Below are 17391 nucleotides of genomic sequence, written 5' to 3' on the forward strand. Positions count from 1 at the left end.
TGATTTATCAGGGCAGGGATCACTGTTGAAAGAGACTACCGCAGGAGTTAGAGCATAGACTCTGTTGTTTCTCATCTCCACAAAACTAACCGGATACAGAATATAAAGCCTGATAAATTTGCAGTGAGCAAAGAAGTAGCTAGTGCTGTAGGGGCAGAAAATAATAATTAAACTTCTGCTAAACGATCTAGATCCGTTGTTTAACAGGGCAGATAAATAGAAAATTAATATTGACAAGTGGTAAGTTTTATTTTTTGGACCAAGAATGACCAGAGGGAAAGGCACAATGAAGGATAAAGTTAATGCAGGACAGTTATGAAAGCAGCCTGGAAGTTATATAACTCTGATATCAAGACAATTATACAATTGCAAAGGATAACAGAATGCTGGACTTATCTAGCCAGTTGGGTGATGTGTAAGCTCAAAGGTTACACTAAGGTTTTACAATGCAGATTTCAGTTAAAATACTGCACAGAGTTCTGGTCATTCTTCAAAATTCTTCGCATGACGATGAAAGAGTGTATTGCAGTGCAACAAAAGCAATTCAAAAGTCATAGGGGTTGAGTTATGAGGTAAAATCGGAGGTTAATCATCAATAGGGAAAACGTACCAAACAAACTATTAGGATTTAAGGCAGTCAAGTCACCAGGGCCTGATGGCCTACATCTTAGGGTCTTAAAGGAAGTGGCAGCTAGTGGATAGTGAGATAGGAGATAGTGAATCCATTGGTTATAATATTCCAAATTTCCTGGATGAGGGAACGGTTCCAGTGGATTGGAAAATGCTAATATAACGCCCTTATTCAAAAAGGGAGGGAAGTAGAAAGTAGGAAACTATAGACCATTTAGGAGATTGTTCAAATCTATTATTAAATAGTAACAGGACATTTAGAAAGTCAAAACGCAATCCATCTTAGTCAACAGGGTTTTCTAATGGGTAAATCATGTTTGAGTAATTTGCCAGAGTTCTTCGAAGATCCGAATGCCAAATGGATAATGGACATTGTGTAGTTGTATATCTGGACTTCCAGAAGGCATTTGATAAGGTGCCATCCAAAGGTTAATAACACAAGAAAAGATCACATGGGATTAGGGGGGTAATTTATTGGCTTGGATAGAAGACTGACTGACGGACAGGAGATAGAGTGTCTGGATAAATGGGTCTTTTTCTGGATGGCAAGATGTAACTAGTGGGGTCACAGGGTTCGGTCTTCGGGTCCCAACTATTTACAATCTATATTAATGACTTGGATGTAGGAATGGAAGGTACTGCAGCCAAATGCACAGTTGACACTAAAATACGTGGGATAGTAAATTGCAATGAGGAAATAAGAAATTTATAAATGGATAAAGACAGGTTATCGATATAGATATATAGAGAAATACAGCACAGAACAGGCCCTTCGGCCCACGATGTTGTGCCGAACTTTTGTCCTAGGTTAATCATAGATTATAGAATTTTGGACACCAAGGGCAATTTATCATGGGCAATCCACCCAACCTGCACATCTTTGGACTGTGGGAGGAAACCGGAGCACCCGGAGGAAACCCACGCACACACTGGGAAGATGTGCGGACTCCACACAGACAGTGACCCAAGCCGGAATCGAACCTGGGACCCTGGAGCTGTGAAGCAATTGTGCTATCCACAATGCTACCGTGCTGCCCTTAAGAACAAATTAATCTACACTCCATCATTCTACCATAATCCATGTACCTATCCAATAGCCGCTTGAAGGTCCCTAACGTTTCCGACTCAACTATTTCCACAGGCAGTGCATTCCATGCCCCCACTACTCTCTGGGTAAAGAACCTACCTCTGACATCCCCCTTATATCTTCCACCATTTACCTTAAATTTATGTCCCCTTGTAATGGTTTGTTCCACCCGGGGAAAAAGTCTCTGACTGTCTACTCTATCTATTCCCCTGATCACCTTATAAACCTCTATCAAGTCGCCCCTCATCCTTCTCCGTTCTAATGAGAAAAGGCCTAGCACCCTCAACCTTTCCTCGTAAGACCTACTCTTCATTCCAGGCAACATCCTGGTAAATCTCCTTTGTGCCTTTTCCAAAGCTTCCACATCCTTCCAAAATGGACAACCTCACACTTGTCAGGGTTAAACTCCATCTGCCACTTCTCAGCCCAGCTCTGCATCCTATCTATGTCTCTTTGCAGCCGACAACAGCCCTCCTCACTATCCACAACTCCACCAATCTTCATATCATCTGCAAATTTACTGACCCACCCTTCAACTCCCTCATCCAAGTCATTAATGAAAATCACAAACAGCAGAGGACCCAGAACTGATCCCTGCGGTACGCCACTGGTAAATGGGCTCCAGGCTGAATATTTGCCATCCACCACCACTCTCTGACTTCTATCGGTTAGCCAGTTCGTTATCCAACTGGCGATTTTCCCACTATGCCATGCCTCCTTACTTTCTGCATAAGCCTACCATGGGAATAGGCCAAAATTTAGCAGAGGGAGTTTAATGTGGACAAGTGTGAGGTCATCCATTCTGATCGGAAAAATGGAAAGGCAACTTATTATCTAAATGGAGAGAAACTTCAGAGTGCTTTGATGCAGAGGGATCTGGGTGTCCTCCTGTATGAATTGCAAAGAACTAGTATACAGGTACTGAAGAAAATAAAGGAAAGCGCTTAAATAATAGAGTGTTATAGGAGGGAAGTGTTGCAACTGTACAAGGCGAGATTGCACCTGGACTATGATAAACAGTTTTGGTCCCTTTATTTAGAGAAGGCTGTGGTTACATTACAGGCAGTTGAGAGCAGCTTCACTAGATAGATTTCAAAGATGAGGGGTGGCCTTTACTCTCTCGAGTTTAGATGAATGAGAGGAGATCTAATTGATGGTAAACGGTATTGACAAAGTAGATGTAGAGTGGATGCTTCACCTTGTGGGCCAATTTGGAACAAGTCATCATCAGGGCAGCAAATCCAAAACGGAGATGAGAAGAAATTACTTCTCTCAAAGGTTTGCGAATGTGTGGAATTCATACCCCCCAGAGTGCGGCAGATGCCGGGACATTGAGTAAATTTAAAGAGGAGATGGACAGATTTTTTAAATCAGTAATGGGTTGATGGGTTATGGAGAACGAGCAGGAAAGTGGAGTTGAGACCGAGAGGAGATCAGCCATGATCGTATTGAATGGCATAGCGGCTTTCGGGGCTGAATTGCCTAAATCACTGGCTTTTAAAGCAGACCAAGGCAGGCCAGCAGCACGGTTCAATTCCCGTACCAGGCGCCGGAATGTGGCGACTAGGGGCTTTTCACTGTAACTTCATTTGAAGCCTACTTGTGACAATAGCATTTTCATTTCATTTTTTTTTTTTCATTTTTGCTCTTCTGTTCTTAAGCTCAGAGAGGAAGTGGCATGAGGAAACAAAATTCTCAGTGGAATCTAAAGTATTCATTGAACCCAGGATATCAACTGAAGATCAGTTGGGGCAGCACGGTAGCATTGTGGATAGCACAATTGCTTCACAGCTCCAGGGTCCCAGGATCCATTCCGGCTTGGGTCACTGTCTGTGCGGAGTCTGCACATCCTCCCAGTGTGTGCGTGGATTTCCTCCGGGTGCTCCGGTTTCCTCCCACAGTCCAAAGATGTGCAGGTTAGGTGGATTGGCCATGATAAAGTGCCCTTAGTGTCCAAAATTGCCCTTAGTGTTGCGTGTGGTTACTGTGTTATGGGGATAGGGTGGAGGTGTTGACCTTGGGTAGGGTGCTCTTTGCAAGAGCCGGTGCAGACTCGATGGGCCGAAGGGCCTCCTTCTGTACTGTAAATTCTATAAAAAATCAGTCAGGACAGTAGGAAATAAATAAACTTATATTACCAGAAATAGAGTTCAGGAAAGATTACCAACCGCCCCCAGACATCAACAGAGAAGAACGGACAACATTAAGGCAGAAATAATTCAGGGATAATCCACTCAGAGTTAGAAGTGTGGAATGTATCTAATGGCATTGTTTTGCAGAGGTCCAATGGATTTTAGATGTTAATATTTCTACATCTATTTCAAGTGAATAATTATATTGTTTATTAGTTGATAAAGATATTCTGTCACTGAATTTTCATAGTTAAATATACAGTTGAGGGAGAGAATAGTAAATATACAACTTCAGTATCAGATTAGACCAGAATTCCACACTCCACGTTACTTTGGTGAATACAGTGCAACCTTTGTAGAACCTAATGTAGACTGACTAGCAGGAACCAATTCTGCACTTGAGCCAAATGTAACTGCCTTAATACCTCGATTTTCTGCAATCTGTGTTAACATGTGGATTACTACCAGCATGTTTAAACAAATATCAATGTATCTGTGAGCATGGTGAGAACATTTTTAATGGATTGCATTCCCTCCCCAAGTCACTATTCATCATGTGTTCAGATCATGCAACGCCCAATCTACATATTAACCCATGTGATGCACACACGCGTGCACACATGCAGTTAGCAGAGAGCAATTCAGGAGTGAAAACCCTGGCTGATCTTTCCTTCCCAAATGACTCCAACAGTTCCGCTAGCGACCCCATCTGATATAACGCAGCCTCAGAGCAGGAATCAAAACTGGAATTACTTGGGTTATGTCTCATCAATTAAGCCGTGTATGTTTTTAGCAATTTTCATTTTTTGTTTTTAATCATCTTAGCCTACATTAACAACTGTGTTTACAATTCAGCAGCTTTCAATAGCTGTGAAGTGCTTTTGGATGTCACAAAATCAAGAAAGAAAAGATGGATATTATGCCGCTGGTTTATTGTTTCTTTCCTTCCCAGCAATTTAAAAAGTTAGTCGGAGCTGAAAAATCATAAAGATATCAGATTTATGAACGCTCATCATAAATCTCCCAAATAGTTCATGACCATCCTTTTCGGAAGGAACTATTTTTACCCAGGTTGTCTGGTGCGTGACTCCAGTCCACACCGATGTGGTTGAATCCTAATTGCCTTGCAAGTTGATCATCAACACCATCTATTTATAAAACATTTTTAACGCAACAAAGTGTTCTTAAGTGCTTGGTCAAACTGGTTGGCTTTAGGGGCGTCTTAAAGGAGGAAAGTGAGGTAGATACGTTTAAGGAGGGAATTCCGGCACCAAGGGTCTTTGGCAACTGAAGGCACAGCCAACGGTGGACTGATTAAATTCCGGGATGCTCACAAGACCAGAGTTAGATGAGCACAGGTGTCAAAGGGTTGGGCTGGAGGAGACGATACGGAGGGGAGAGGCTATGGCGGGATTTTAAAACAAGGGTGAGAATTTGACGGTCACGGCATTGCTTAACTGGGAGCCAATGTAGGACAGAGCACAAGGGTGATAGAGTATGGCATTCGGTGCGATTTAGGATTCACTTGGAGAATTTTGGCTGGTCCAAATTTATGGACGATGGAATGTAGGAGTGCATTGAAATAGGCAAGTCTCGAGATAATAAAGTAGTAAATGAGGGTTTTGGTAGCAGATGAGCTGAGGCAGGAGGAAATTACGGAGATGGAAATAGGCTGATGGCGCAAAAATGAGGTCAAAAGCTCATCTCAGGGCCAAACATGAAACCAAACAGTCTGGTTTAGTCTGTGTCTGTGTAGCCACCTAAGATGGACACTGGGCTAACAAAATGGAGAACTGCTAAGACTGTAGGGAGAAAACAGTTTTAGCCAGGACAAGCAGTCTGCAAAGGCTAATTAGCATTCTGCACGTAACAAAACTAGTTTATGGCCAGGTGGAAGATCTCAACCAAAGGTGTAAATAGCAAAACGCTTTGCACAGTAATGAGGCAATCCAGATCTGGCCACACACAATAGCAACATTTGGGTTTGAATGGATACTTTGAGTGGACGCCCAGACGAAACGGCACCAGAAGTATCCATCACAAAAGACCCTAGAGACCGCCCCACCCATCGAGAAGAGACCCTCCGATTGGGGGATTTGTGAGACATCGATTGGGAAATCACCCAATCGATACATGGCAGGTAAAGGCCCGCCCCGAAAAGGCACGGACATTGGGGGCCCTATAAAGATAGACCCCGCACATGGTTCTGTCTGTTTTATGTGCTCCGGCTTGGACTGCTGTTTTGACTCCGGCCCAGATCTGCTGTTGTATCCTGACTCCGACTCCAGCCGTTGATCCTGTCTCCCATCACCAGCCGTTGAGCACCAGCCATCGTTCAGTAAGTGCCAAAACAACGCTCGCTACGTGAACCCGGCATTACTTATACAGTATTCGACTATTAGTGAACAGAAGGTGCAGCCCATAAAGGAACAAAGGCCTTGTCCCCTGACCTTGCTGGTTCCTACTTAGATAAGTATTTAGTCGTTTAATAGTAGTAATAAGTATTAGTCTTTAGCGTGTGCATGCGTATTTATTATATTTGTATAATAAATATTGATCGTTTGAACTTACTGATCGGTGTATAGTTTTATTACTTTGAACCTGACCTTGAAATACTTGTGAGGTGTCTATATACGGCACCTGGCGACTCCGAGCTGAAAATACACACACAGAGCTGTAGCAGTGTTAAGCACACGGCCTTTAAACGGAGGCGTGTTAATACACTCCAATAAACGCGTAATGCACTCAAGTAAAACGTGCAACATTTGTTCCTGGGGACAGGAATGGATTCAGTAGCGAGGGAGCTAGAGTTTGGAGCAGCAAGCAAAACAATGATTTCAGTCTTCCCTATATTTTATTCAAAAAAATTTCTGTTCATCTGGTATCGGATGTCAAATAAGCAACCTGATCAATTTAGCAACAGTGGAGCAATCAAGAGGAGCAGTGGTGTGGCATAGCTGGATGTCGTCAGCGTACAAGCAAAACTAACACTGCTTTCAGATGACTGAGGTAGAGCATGTAAATAAGAAATAGGAGCGGGCTCAGGATAGATCCAGAGTGCAGGATTAGAGGAGAATGATGTGGTCAATCAGGTAAAAAGCTGCAGACAGATCAAGGACGAACAGTTTACCTTTGCCCCATGAGCAACTAGAAACGAGTAATGCACCTGGACAGCGATGCGGCACCCCCCCCCCCCCTTCTAAAAAAGTATAAATTTTATGGAAAAGGCTCAAGGGGCCTACAACTGTTCATAAAATAAAAAGTAGAAAGGGTTTTTCTATCTCTCTTCAGTTCCAAAGAAGAGTCATATTGGACACAAAATGTTAACTCAGTTTCTCCCTCCACAAATGTTGCCAGACTTGCTGAGTTTTTCCAGCTCTTTGTATTAATTTTAAATACAGCTTTTAAAAAAAAAAACACAATTTTTATTGAGGTATTTTTGGTATTGTAACAACAAAATAAACAATGTACATGAAACTATAAACATAGTGCAAAAGCCATCTCCCTTCCTTACAGGTCCCACCTTTATTAACCCCCAACTCTAAGCTAAACTAACCCCCACCCCCCTTCTGCTGACGATTAATTTTCCACGAAGAAGTTAACGAACGGTTGCCGCCTCCGGGTGAACCCTAACCCTGACCCTCTCAAGGCGAACTTGATTTTCTCCAAGCAGAGAAAGCTAGCCATGTCCGATAGCCAGGTCTCCGACTTCGGGGGCTTTGAGTCTCTCCAAACTAATAGTATCCGTCTCCGGGCTACCAGGGAAGCAAAGGCCGGACGGAACGTCTGCCTCGTTCTCCTCCTGGATTCCCGGGTCTTCTGACACCCTGAAAATCGCCACCTCTGAACTCAGTGCCAACTTGCTTTTAACACTGTGGACATGACATCTGCAAACCCCTGCAAAAATCCCCTAAGCTTCAGACATGTCCAGAACATGTGGACACGATTCGCTGGTCCTCACGCACATTTTGCATACCTGTCTTCCACCCCAAAGAATCTGCTCATCCGGGCCACTGTCATGTGAGCCCGATGAACGACCTTGAATTGTATCAGGCTGAGCCTGGCACTTGTTGTGGACATGTTGGCTCTACTCAACGCGTCCGCCCATAGACCATCCTCGATCTCTCCTCACAGCTCCTCCTCCCATTTGTGCTTCAGCTCCTCGGTCCGCGACTCCTCTGACCCCATAAGTTCCTTGTAAATGTCAGAGATGCTCCATTCTCCTACCCACCCTCTAGAAACTACCCTGTTCTGAATCCACTTAGCGGTAGGAGCAGGAAGGTTGACACCTGTTTACGTAGGAAGTCCCGCACCTGCAGATACCAGAATTAATTTCCCTTCGCCAACCCACACTTCTCCAGCACCCTCATACTCGGAAAGCTCACCTCTATAAACATACCCCCCACCCTCTCAATTCCCGCTCTCCGCCATATCCGGAACCCCCCATCCATACTTCCCGGGGTAAACTGGTGATTAATAGATTGGGGACCGGACCAATGCTCCCTCTGCTCCCACATGTCTCCTCCATTGCCCCCAGATTCTCAGGGTCAACACCATCACGGGGCTGGTGGAGTACCGTGCCGGTGGGAACGGCAGAGGCACAGTTACCAACCCCCCCAGACTGGTGCCCTTGCATGAAGCCGCCTCCATACACTCCCATGCAGACCCCTCCCCCCACCACCCACTTCCTGATCATAGTCATCTTCACCATCTGCACCCTCCAAGCCAGTGACAACGGAAGCGCGTCCCATCTCCGAAAATCGTCCTTCATTTGGTCTACTAGTCGGGCCAGATTTAATTTATCTAGTCAGTCCCATTCCCACGCCATTTAAATGCCTAGGTACCTAAAGCTTCCCCCTACTAATCTTAACGGCAGCTCCCCCAATCGCCTCCCCGTCCCCTCTCCTGGACCGCAAACATCTCACTTTTTCCCATATTTAGCTTATACCCCGAAAATGGGATATATTCCCCTAGAATCCTCATGATTTCTTCCATCCCCTCTATTGGGTCCGATACATATAGAAGCAGGTCATCTGCATAGAGCAAGACTGTGCTCCAAACTCCGGACCAGCCCCTTCCAGCCCCTTTAGGCTCTCAGAGCAATTGCTAAAGGCTCTATAGCTAGCACGAACAACAGTGGGGAGAGGGGGCATCCCTGCCTCGTCCCCCGGGGCAGTCTAGAATAGTCCGATGTTGTCCTATTCGTCCGTACGCTTGCCACAGGAGCCTGATACGGTAACCTGACCCAGTCAATGATGCCCCGCCCAAATCTGAACCGTCCCAGTACCTCCCACAGATAATCCCATTCTACCCGATCAAAAGCCTTTTCTGTATCCATTGCGATCACACCCTACACCTCCTTACCTACCGGGGGCATTATGATCACGCTTAACAACCTTCTTACATTGGCCACCAACTGCCTACCCTTAACAAACCCTGTCTGGTCCTCCCCAATAACGTCCGGAACACAACCTCAATCCTGGAGGACAACATTTTGGCCAGCAATTCGACATCCATATTCAACAGGGATATTGGCCTGTAGGATCCACACAGCTCCGGGTTCTTGTCCCACTTCAGAATCAGCGAAAGTGTGGACTGTGACATAGTCAGGGTCAGCACCCCTCTTTCCCTTGCCTCATTGAACATCCTCATCAACACCGGCCCCAATATCCCAGATAAATTTTTATAAAACTCCACTGGGTACCCGTCCGACCCCGGGGTTTTACCCGACTGCATGGCCTTCAGACCCTCCACTATCGCTTCCAACCCGATCAGGGCCCCTAGCCCTTCTATCAGCTCCCCGTCCACCTTTGGCAAATTCTGTCCCTCCAAGAAGTGCCTCACCCCTTCTGGCCCCGTAGGGGGTTCCGACCTGTACAGCCTATTGTAGAAATCCCTAAACGCCTTATTTATCCCTGCTGAATCTCCAACCAGGTTCCCATCTCCGTCATCTACTTCCCTATCTCCCTAGTTGCCTCCCTCTTTCTAAGCTGCTGTGCAAGCATTCTGATAGCCTTCTCTCCATGCTCATAGATCGCCCCCTCACCTTACTCAACTGATCCACCGCCCTCCCTGTGGTTAACAAGCCGAACTCCGCCTGTAGCCTCCGCCGTTCCCTTAAAAGCCCTGCCTCTGGGGTCTCTGCATACCTCCTACTGATCTGTTGTATCTCCTTTACCAGTCGGTCCATCTCTGCCCTGTCCACCTTCTCCTTATGGGCCTGTATCGAGATCAGTTCCCCTCTGACCATCACCTTCAGTGCTTCCCAGACTACCACTGCTGAAATTTCCCGTGTTGTTGACCTGCAGGTAGTTCTGAATATATTTCCTCAGCTGCTTGCACACCCCTGCGTCAGCCAAAAGTCCCACATCTAACCTCCAGTGGGGGCGCTGGTTACTGTCTTTACTAACCTGGTCAACCCAGTGCGGAGCATGGTCTGAGATTGTGATCGCCGAGTACCCCGTGTCCACCACCCCTGCCAGTAAGGCCCTGCTCAAAATAAAGAAATCAATCCAGGAGTACACATTATGCACGTGTGAGTAGAAGGAGAACTCCTTCACCCTCGGCTGCCCAAATCTCCATGGATCCACCACCACCCCCCACCTCAGCTCCATGAACCCTTTTAGTTCCTTTGCCATTGCTGGCATCCTGCCCATTTTAGAGCTTGACCGGTCCAAGCCAGGGTCAATAATTGTGTTGAAGTTGCCTCCCATGACCAACCTGTGCGAGTCCAGGTCCGGTATCTTCCCCAGCATCCTCTTTATAAACTCCACATCATCTCAATTTGGCGCATATACATTTACTAATAACACCTGCACCCCCTCCAGTTTTCCATTGACCATATTGTACCGACCTCCCACATCAGAGACTATTCTACCCGCCTCAAACACCACCCGCTTAGTGATCAGAATTGCAACCCCTTTAGTCTTTGAGTCAAGTCCCGAGTGAAAGACCTGACTGACCCAGCCTTTCCTCAATCTAATCTGGTCAGTTACTCTGAGGTGCGTCTCCTGCAACATTAACATGTCCACCTTCAGTCCCCTAAGATGCACGAACACACATGCCCTCTTGACCAGCCCATTTAACCCTCGAACATTCCAGGTGATCAGCCTAGTTTGGGGGGGGTTAATTGCCTGCCTGCCCCCCACCCCCTCCCCCGCCGATCATCCATCCCCTTTTTTGTGCCCGCCTCCAGCCCATGCTCCACCGGTCCGCCCCCGCCCTCCTCTCTGCCCCTTAGCCCAAGTCCCTCCCTTGTCAGCAGAACATTTATCCCCCCCCCCTCCCCCAGTAACAACACTCTGTAACCCAACCCCTGTAATAAACCAAACATATGCACACCACCACCAGTCCTTTCCTTTTCGCAAGTCCAGGGCGTCCTCAGGCAACTCAAAATAAAAGTGCTGTTCCTCATGCGTGACCCAGAGATGGGCAGGATACAACAGTCCGAACTTCACCTTTTTCTTAAAAAGGATCGACCTAATCTGGTTGAAGCCTGCTCTTCTCCTGGCCACCTCCACACTCGGGTCTTGGTCAACTTGGTAAGCGGGATACTGTTGTCCCACTTACAGCTCCGTGTCTGCTTGGCCCACTGTAGAATGCGCTCCTTATCCAAGTACCTGTGGAATCTCACCACCATTGCCCTTGGGAGGTCTCCCGTTCGCGGCTTCCTCGCGCGTGCTCGGTGAGCCCTGTCCACCTCCAAGGGTTGGAAGAATGCCCCATTCCCCAGCAGCTTCTCAAACATGTCTGCGATGTATGCCCCAGCGTCCGCTCCTTCGGACCCTTCCGGGCGCCCAACGATTCTCACGTTCTGCCGGCAGGACCTATTCTCCAGTTCCTCCACCTTCTCCAGGAGCTTCTTCTGTGGTCTCTCAGCATCCCCACCTCCAACTCCATCGCAGTTTAATGTTCCTCCTGCTCAACCAGCACCTTCTCTACCTTCTGGGCCGCCCGATCTTGGGCATCCAATCTAAGCTCCAGCTGCTCAATTGACTCTTTTATCGGGTCCAAGCAGTCCCGTTCCTGCTTAGCAAAGCCTTCCTAAATAACTTGCATCAGCTGCTCCGTTGACCGCTAGGTCGACAAACCAGAGGTCCGGTCCTCCGCCATGCTGTCTCCTCCTGCAGCTTCAGCCCAAGCCTTCTCGGTCTTTCTGTTTCTGCCTTTACGAGCACGTCTAATCCTTCTCTCCATGCACCAATGTGGGAATTCAGTACACAATTGCCTCTGTCATCAGTCTTACAATTCAAGTCCGGTAGAAAATCGGGGCAAAAGGTCCAAAAGTCCAACCAGAGCGGGAGCCACCAAATGTGCGACTTACTCCTTCATAACCGCCACCTGAAGTCCCCTTAAATACAGCTTTACTATACAATACTAAGCTGGGGTTGGGGTAAATAACAGAAATGTTAATCAATTGTTTCAGTAACCAACAAAGCAAAATTAAAAGAGATAGGTGGCTTCTACTAGATCATTAATCAGATCAATCTTTAAAGAGAGTAAAGAAGGGTTTCAATAAAGTTCATTGAGATTGAATAATAAGATACTGAGCTTTTACAGAACAGGACTAGAACAACCAGTGTAACCACCAAACAACTAGGCAGCTATTTTATCAACAATTAAGTGTCAAAGCAGGAAGCTTTATACCATTATAGGAAAGAAGGTGGGTTTGAAAGTGTCTAAAATTCAGCATACTACCTCCGCTTACCGCAACCTCACACCTGGATTCTGTCAATATTCCCAATTCAGACACCATTCATGGCTCAAATTAAATGATTATTGATTTAAAAAATAATGAAGACAAAATATTTTCCAAAAGGGAAGTCCAAATTATTTTCTCTCTGACTAAAAATGCCCAGAGGGAGAAAAGTTGTAGAATGTTTCAATAAGAGGATCTCCCTTGACAATATTTTTGTTTTTTAGTTTAATCATGAATCACAGACCTTCCTGCAGCCAGGACAAAGAGGCCTGCTTGATTGGCACCCCTTCCACAAACATTCATTCCCTCCGCCACCAATGAACAGTGGCAGCAAGATGTACCATCTACAAGATGCACTGCAGGACAAACCCTTCAGGGCTCTTTAGGTAGCACCTTCCTAACACATGGTCACTACCATCTAAAAGGACAAGTTGCAGACACATGGGTACACCATCACATGGAAATGTCCCTCCATGTCTCTCAGCACCCTGACTTGGAAATATATTGTTGTTCCTTCACTGGTAAAATCCTGGAACTCCTTTCCTAATAGCACTGTGGGTGTATCTACACCACATGAACTGGAGCAGTTCAAAGTGGCAGGTCATGACCACCGTCACAAGGGCAATTAGGGTCGGGCAATAAATGCTGGCCTAGCCAGTGACACCCACAACCTCTAAATGAAATTTTTTAAAAAGTTCTTACAATATTCCTGTAAACAAGCCCTGTCGGGTGGACATAAAAGATCTTGTGGCGCTACATTTTTATTGTGAGTCATGTCTCAGTTGGTAGTTATTGCACATGAATCAGCATCAAGCATAAAAATCAAAACTAACATTGCAATGCAGTACCGAGGGAGTGCTGCACCATCAGAGATGTTTTGGAGGAGATGTTATACTGAGGTCTTGTCTGCCTCCGTAGGTGGACATCAAAGGTCCCATGATGCTACTTTGAAGAAAAGCAAGGGCCTTTCTCCAGTGTCCTGACCAATATATATCCCTCAACCACCATCATAAAACCAGATTCTCTGGACATTGCAACATTGTTGTTTGTGGGACATTGTTGTGTTAAAAGAAAATTGGCTTCCAAATTATACAACATGATTTCACTTCAAAACTTCAGTGGCTTCAAGTGCATTCAGTTTTCTGTGGTCATTAAAGGTGGTATATAAATTCAAGTCATTGTCTGAACGATTAACCCTCTATCAATATCATTGTGCATTATTTAATTTGGAGCTTTATTTACATAAAAGGAGAAGACTAGCACATTTCCAATACCATTTGTTTGGGGCTTTGAGGACATGAAAAGTGCTACATAAATGCAAGTTTTTATTTAGGTAACAATAACAGTGTCTTTCAAACAAGGCTGGAATTTACACTTTAAAAGAAGGCAACTTGCCTTTGTCCTTAGAAACAAGTCACCAGACTAATCAAATTATTCAAATGTAAATTCCGGACCTGGATGTTGCCGACGTTAATACGATACACTTCCATAATACACATTGAAAAACCATTCAACTCAGAAATCACCCGACTTGTTTGTCAGGCACAAATATGTTCTTGCCGTTTCGAGTAAATTGTGATACCAGTTAAGAAATGTATTTTTAATTACCAATAGTTGCTTTAAAACTGCAGCCTGTGTTCTACCAGAGAGAGAATACACAATCCTCCAACTTTGATGTTTCTAACTCAGACCCACCGTTTATAGTGGCATGTGGTATCAATGTGATTTGCCTGCAGAGGCTTGGGCCGGGGGAGGGGAAGAGAAGAAGGAGAAAAGTGAGGAAGGAGGAGAAAAGAGAGGAAAGAGGAGAAAAGAGAGGAAGGAGGAGAAAAGAGGAAGGAGGAGAAAAGAGGAAGGAGGAGAAAAGAGAGGAAGGAGGAGAAAAGAGAGGAAGGAGGAGAAAAGAGAGGAAGGAGGAGAAAAGAGAGGAAGGAGGAGAAAAGAGAGGAAGGAGGAGAAAAGAGAGGAAGGAGGAGAAAAGAGAGGAAGGAGGAGAAAAGAGAGGAAGGAAAAGAAAAGAGAGGAAGGAGGAGAAAAGAGAGGAAGGAGGAAAAAAGAGAGGAAGGAGGAGAAAAGAGAGGAAGGAGAAGAAAAGGAGAAAAAAACCAAAAATGTTTTAAAAGAGTAATGGGATTATAAAAGAAAAGTGGGTGGCCTCTTAGAGATCAGAAAAGTAACTTGGGTATGGAGCAGAAGAACGGGGCACAGTTCTTGATGAATACTTTGCATCTAAATTCACACAAGAGGGGATGATACAGATGTAGATGAGGAGGACTGTGAATAGAATCATAGAATTTACAATGCAGTCGAAGGCTATTTGGCTCATTGAGTCTACACCGGCCCTTGAAAGAGCACACTACTTAAGGCCACAACCCCCACCCTATCCCTGCAATCCATAACCCCACCCAAATTTTGGATACCATGGGGCAATTTAGCATGGTCAATCCACCTAACCTGCACAGATTTTGGACTGAGGGGAATCTGGAGCAAGCACCCGGAGGAAACCCACTCAAGACACTGGGAGAACGTGAAAACTCCTTACAGTGACCCAAGCCGTGAATCGAACCTGGGTCCCTAAAGCTGTGAAGCAACAGTGCTAACCACTGTGCCACCGTGCTGTCCACGTTTACGCAATCAATTGTCAATGTAAACTTGCTAGATTCATTAAGGCCATCCGTAAAACAAAACGCGTTGTCCTGTTAGCTCAGCAAGCCTTGAAGCATTGACATTGTTGCTACCAGTTGTACAGGTGTATGCATAGTCCTGTAGAAAAGCAGTTTAAGATTCTTAAATTGCTTTCCTATAATTCTATGCACACATGAAGCTGGTAATCACTTAAAAAAATTTTTTTTTTTTTTAAAAAAAAAAGAGTACCCGATTCATTTTTCCAATTAAGGGGCAATTTAGCATGTTCAATCCACCTACCTTGCACGTCTTTGGGTTGTGGGGGCGAAACCCACGCAAACACGGGGAGAATGTTCAAACTCCACACGGACAGTGACCCAGAGACGGACCTGGGACCTTGGCGCCGTGAGACTGCAGTGCTACCACTGCGCCACCGTGCTGCCCCTCCGAGCTGGTAATCACTTAACAGTAGCTTTAAACCCATCATTTAAATTCCAAGTCCTGCTTATGCCACTGGATTGTGAATCTCTGAGAAAAACACTTTGACCAATAGCTGTTGCCTCTACTGAGTTCTCGACTGAAGTGTCACATACCCAAAATTGAAAAATCTGTGCACTCACCTCAACTGGCCGAGAAGGAATTTTAAGTTTGGACAGCTTCGCCCTGGCACTTGCTTTCATCGCAGCTATATTTCCATATGGCTCCTCGCTGTATTCCTCGGAAGGAAGCTTTAGTTCTGGGGATTTACTGGGGGCTTGGTCTTGCCCATCCATCGGTCTCACATAGGCTGTTGGCTTTTGCTGTATCATATTTGGTTTTGATGGTAAAGACGGCGGGAAAGTTTGAGATGCGTGTTGGCTGGGGACTGGAACATTCAGCTCAGAAGACAAGTTCTCAGGATCACCGGAGTGTACATCCTGTTCACGAGGAGACTTTGCTGGGGGACAGTCTTTGCTACCTTGTTGTAATTTGGAATTGGTAAACCCGCTGGAATGTAAGGGGGACAATGGTGTTATAGGAGACAAGGGCTGTATAAGTGAGGACAATGGTAATAGTGGTTGAAAGTGTTGCAAATGGGATAACTGGACTTTGGTGCAATTGTCAGCCTTCACTTGCTGGTCATCCCGGCCACTCAAGCAATTGTCCTTATTTTGGCTTCGGTTATGAAATAAGTTGTAGCTTTTAGTGTTATGGCTGAAGCTTTGGCTGTTCTGTTCTATTACTGCAGTGTTTTTTTGAGAAGAGCAGTCACCTGTTGATGATGCTGTGCTGCGAGGTCCCACTGACCTTGGATTGCCACCGTGAGAAGAAGGCTGCAGTGAACTATTACTTCTTTTTGGACCACGCAAGCACTCATTCTTTTCTTGTGACAAAGGGACTGCCCTCTTGGGTATACAACTGAAGTCCTGATGACTCTGGTTACTTATTACATCCTCCAATTCATCAAAGTTGCCCAGCATATTCTGAATACGGCTGGAAAGTTCATCCCCTTTACTGGTCTGCACAAAAACAGATAAAGTAATTAATGACTTCAACCCCAAGTGGAATCCCATGATGGTTCACAGACATTTCTGTAGAAGCAAATATTCAAGAAAAATAAAATGGTTTCCCTACATGTACTAATTATTGTTCTAAAAGAAATCTGATCATGTTTAAAGTTATGTTTTTATTAGCTTCAAAACGCATGCTACAATTTTGTTGGGACAGAAAGATCAATGTTGGATGTAAATTATCACAAACTGAATTATTTTGCAACTTCACTATGGCCAATTGGCCAATTCAGTCATCAAATTTTTAAAATATCTTTTAGACTTGCATCTGGGTGCATAATCTTAAAACAAAATCTATAACAAAATTTATACTTCGCCAAGTTCAATAATTATTATATTCATCCTTTCAGTTCTAATGCAACCAATTTCTTTGGTGTGCACAGCCCCCTGGTATGATAATGTTGCCCTAATTGCTCAGAATGTTATTTATTCCTTCCACAACAGTGAAAGGAATGGTCATTGGAAATACAGTTCTACAAAAAATAAGCCCTTTTGGATCCCGGCCCTGGGTCACTGTTGCACATTCTCACCAAGTCTGCATGGGTTTTACTCCCACAACCCAAAGATGTGCTGGTTAGGTGGATTGGCCATGCTAAATTGCCTCTTAATTGGAAAAGAAAATAATTGGCTACTCGAAATTTAAATTTTTTTTTAAAATAAGCAAACTGC

At 45.1% G+C, this 17391-nt stretch overlaps 1 protein-coding gene across 7 annotated transcripts in view; it reads right to left on the reverse strand.

Moving 5' to 3' along the window:
• LOC119963117 (AF4/FMR2 family member 1-like) overlaps positions 1-17391 on the reverse strand; it is a 210477-nt gene that overhangs the window by 128167 nt on the left and 64919 nt on the right. For all 7 annotated transcript variants that reach the window (XM_038791729.1, XM_038791733.1, XM_038791728.1 and 4 more), the window contains exon 3: positions 15793-16671. In XM_038791729.1, the coding sequence (XP_038647657.1) occupies positions 15793-16671 (879 nt within the window). The remainder of the gene's footprint in view (positions 1-15792; positions 16672-17391) is intronic.

Source organism: Scyliorhinus canicula, chromosome 3 (genome assembly GCF_902713615.1).
Source record: "Scyliorhinus canicula chromosome 3, sScyCan1.1, whole genome shotgun sequence".
In the NCBI taxonomy this organism is placed as follows: domain Eukaryota; kingdom Metazoa; phylum Chordata; class Chondrichthyes; order Carcharhiniformes; family Scyliorhinidae; genus Scyliorhinus; species Scyliorhinus canicula.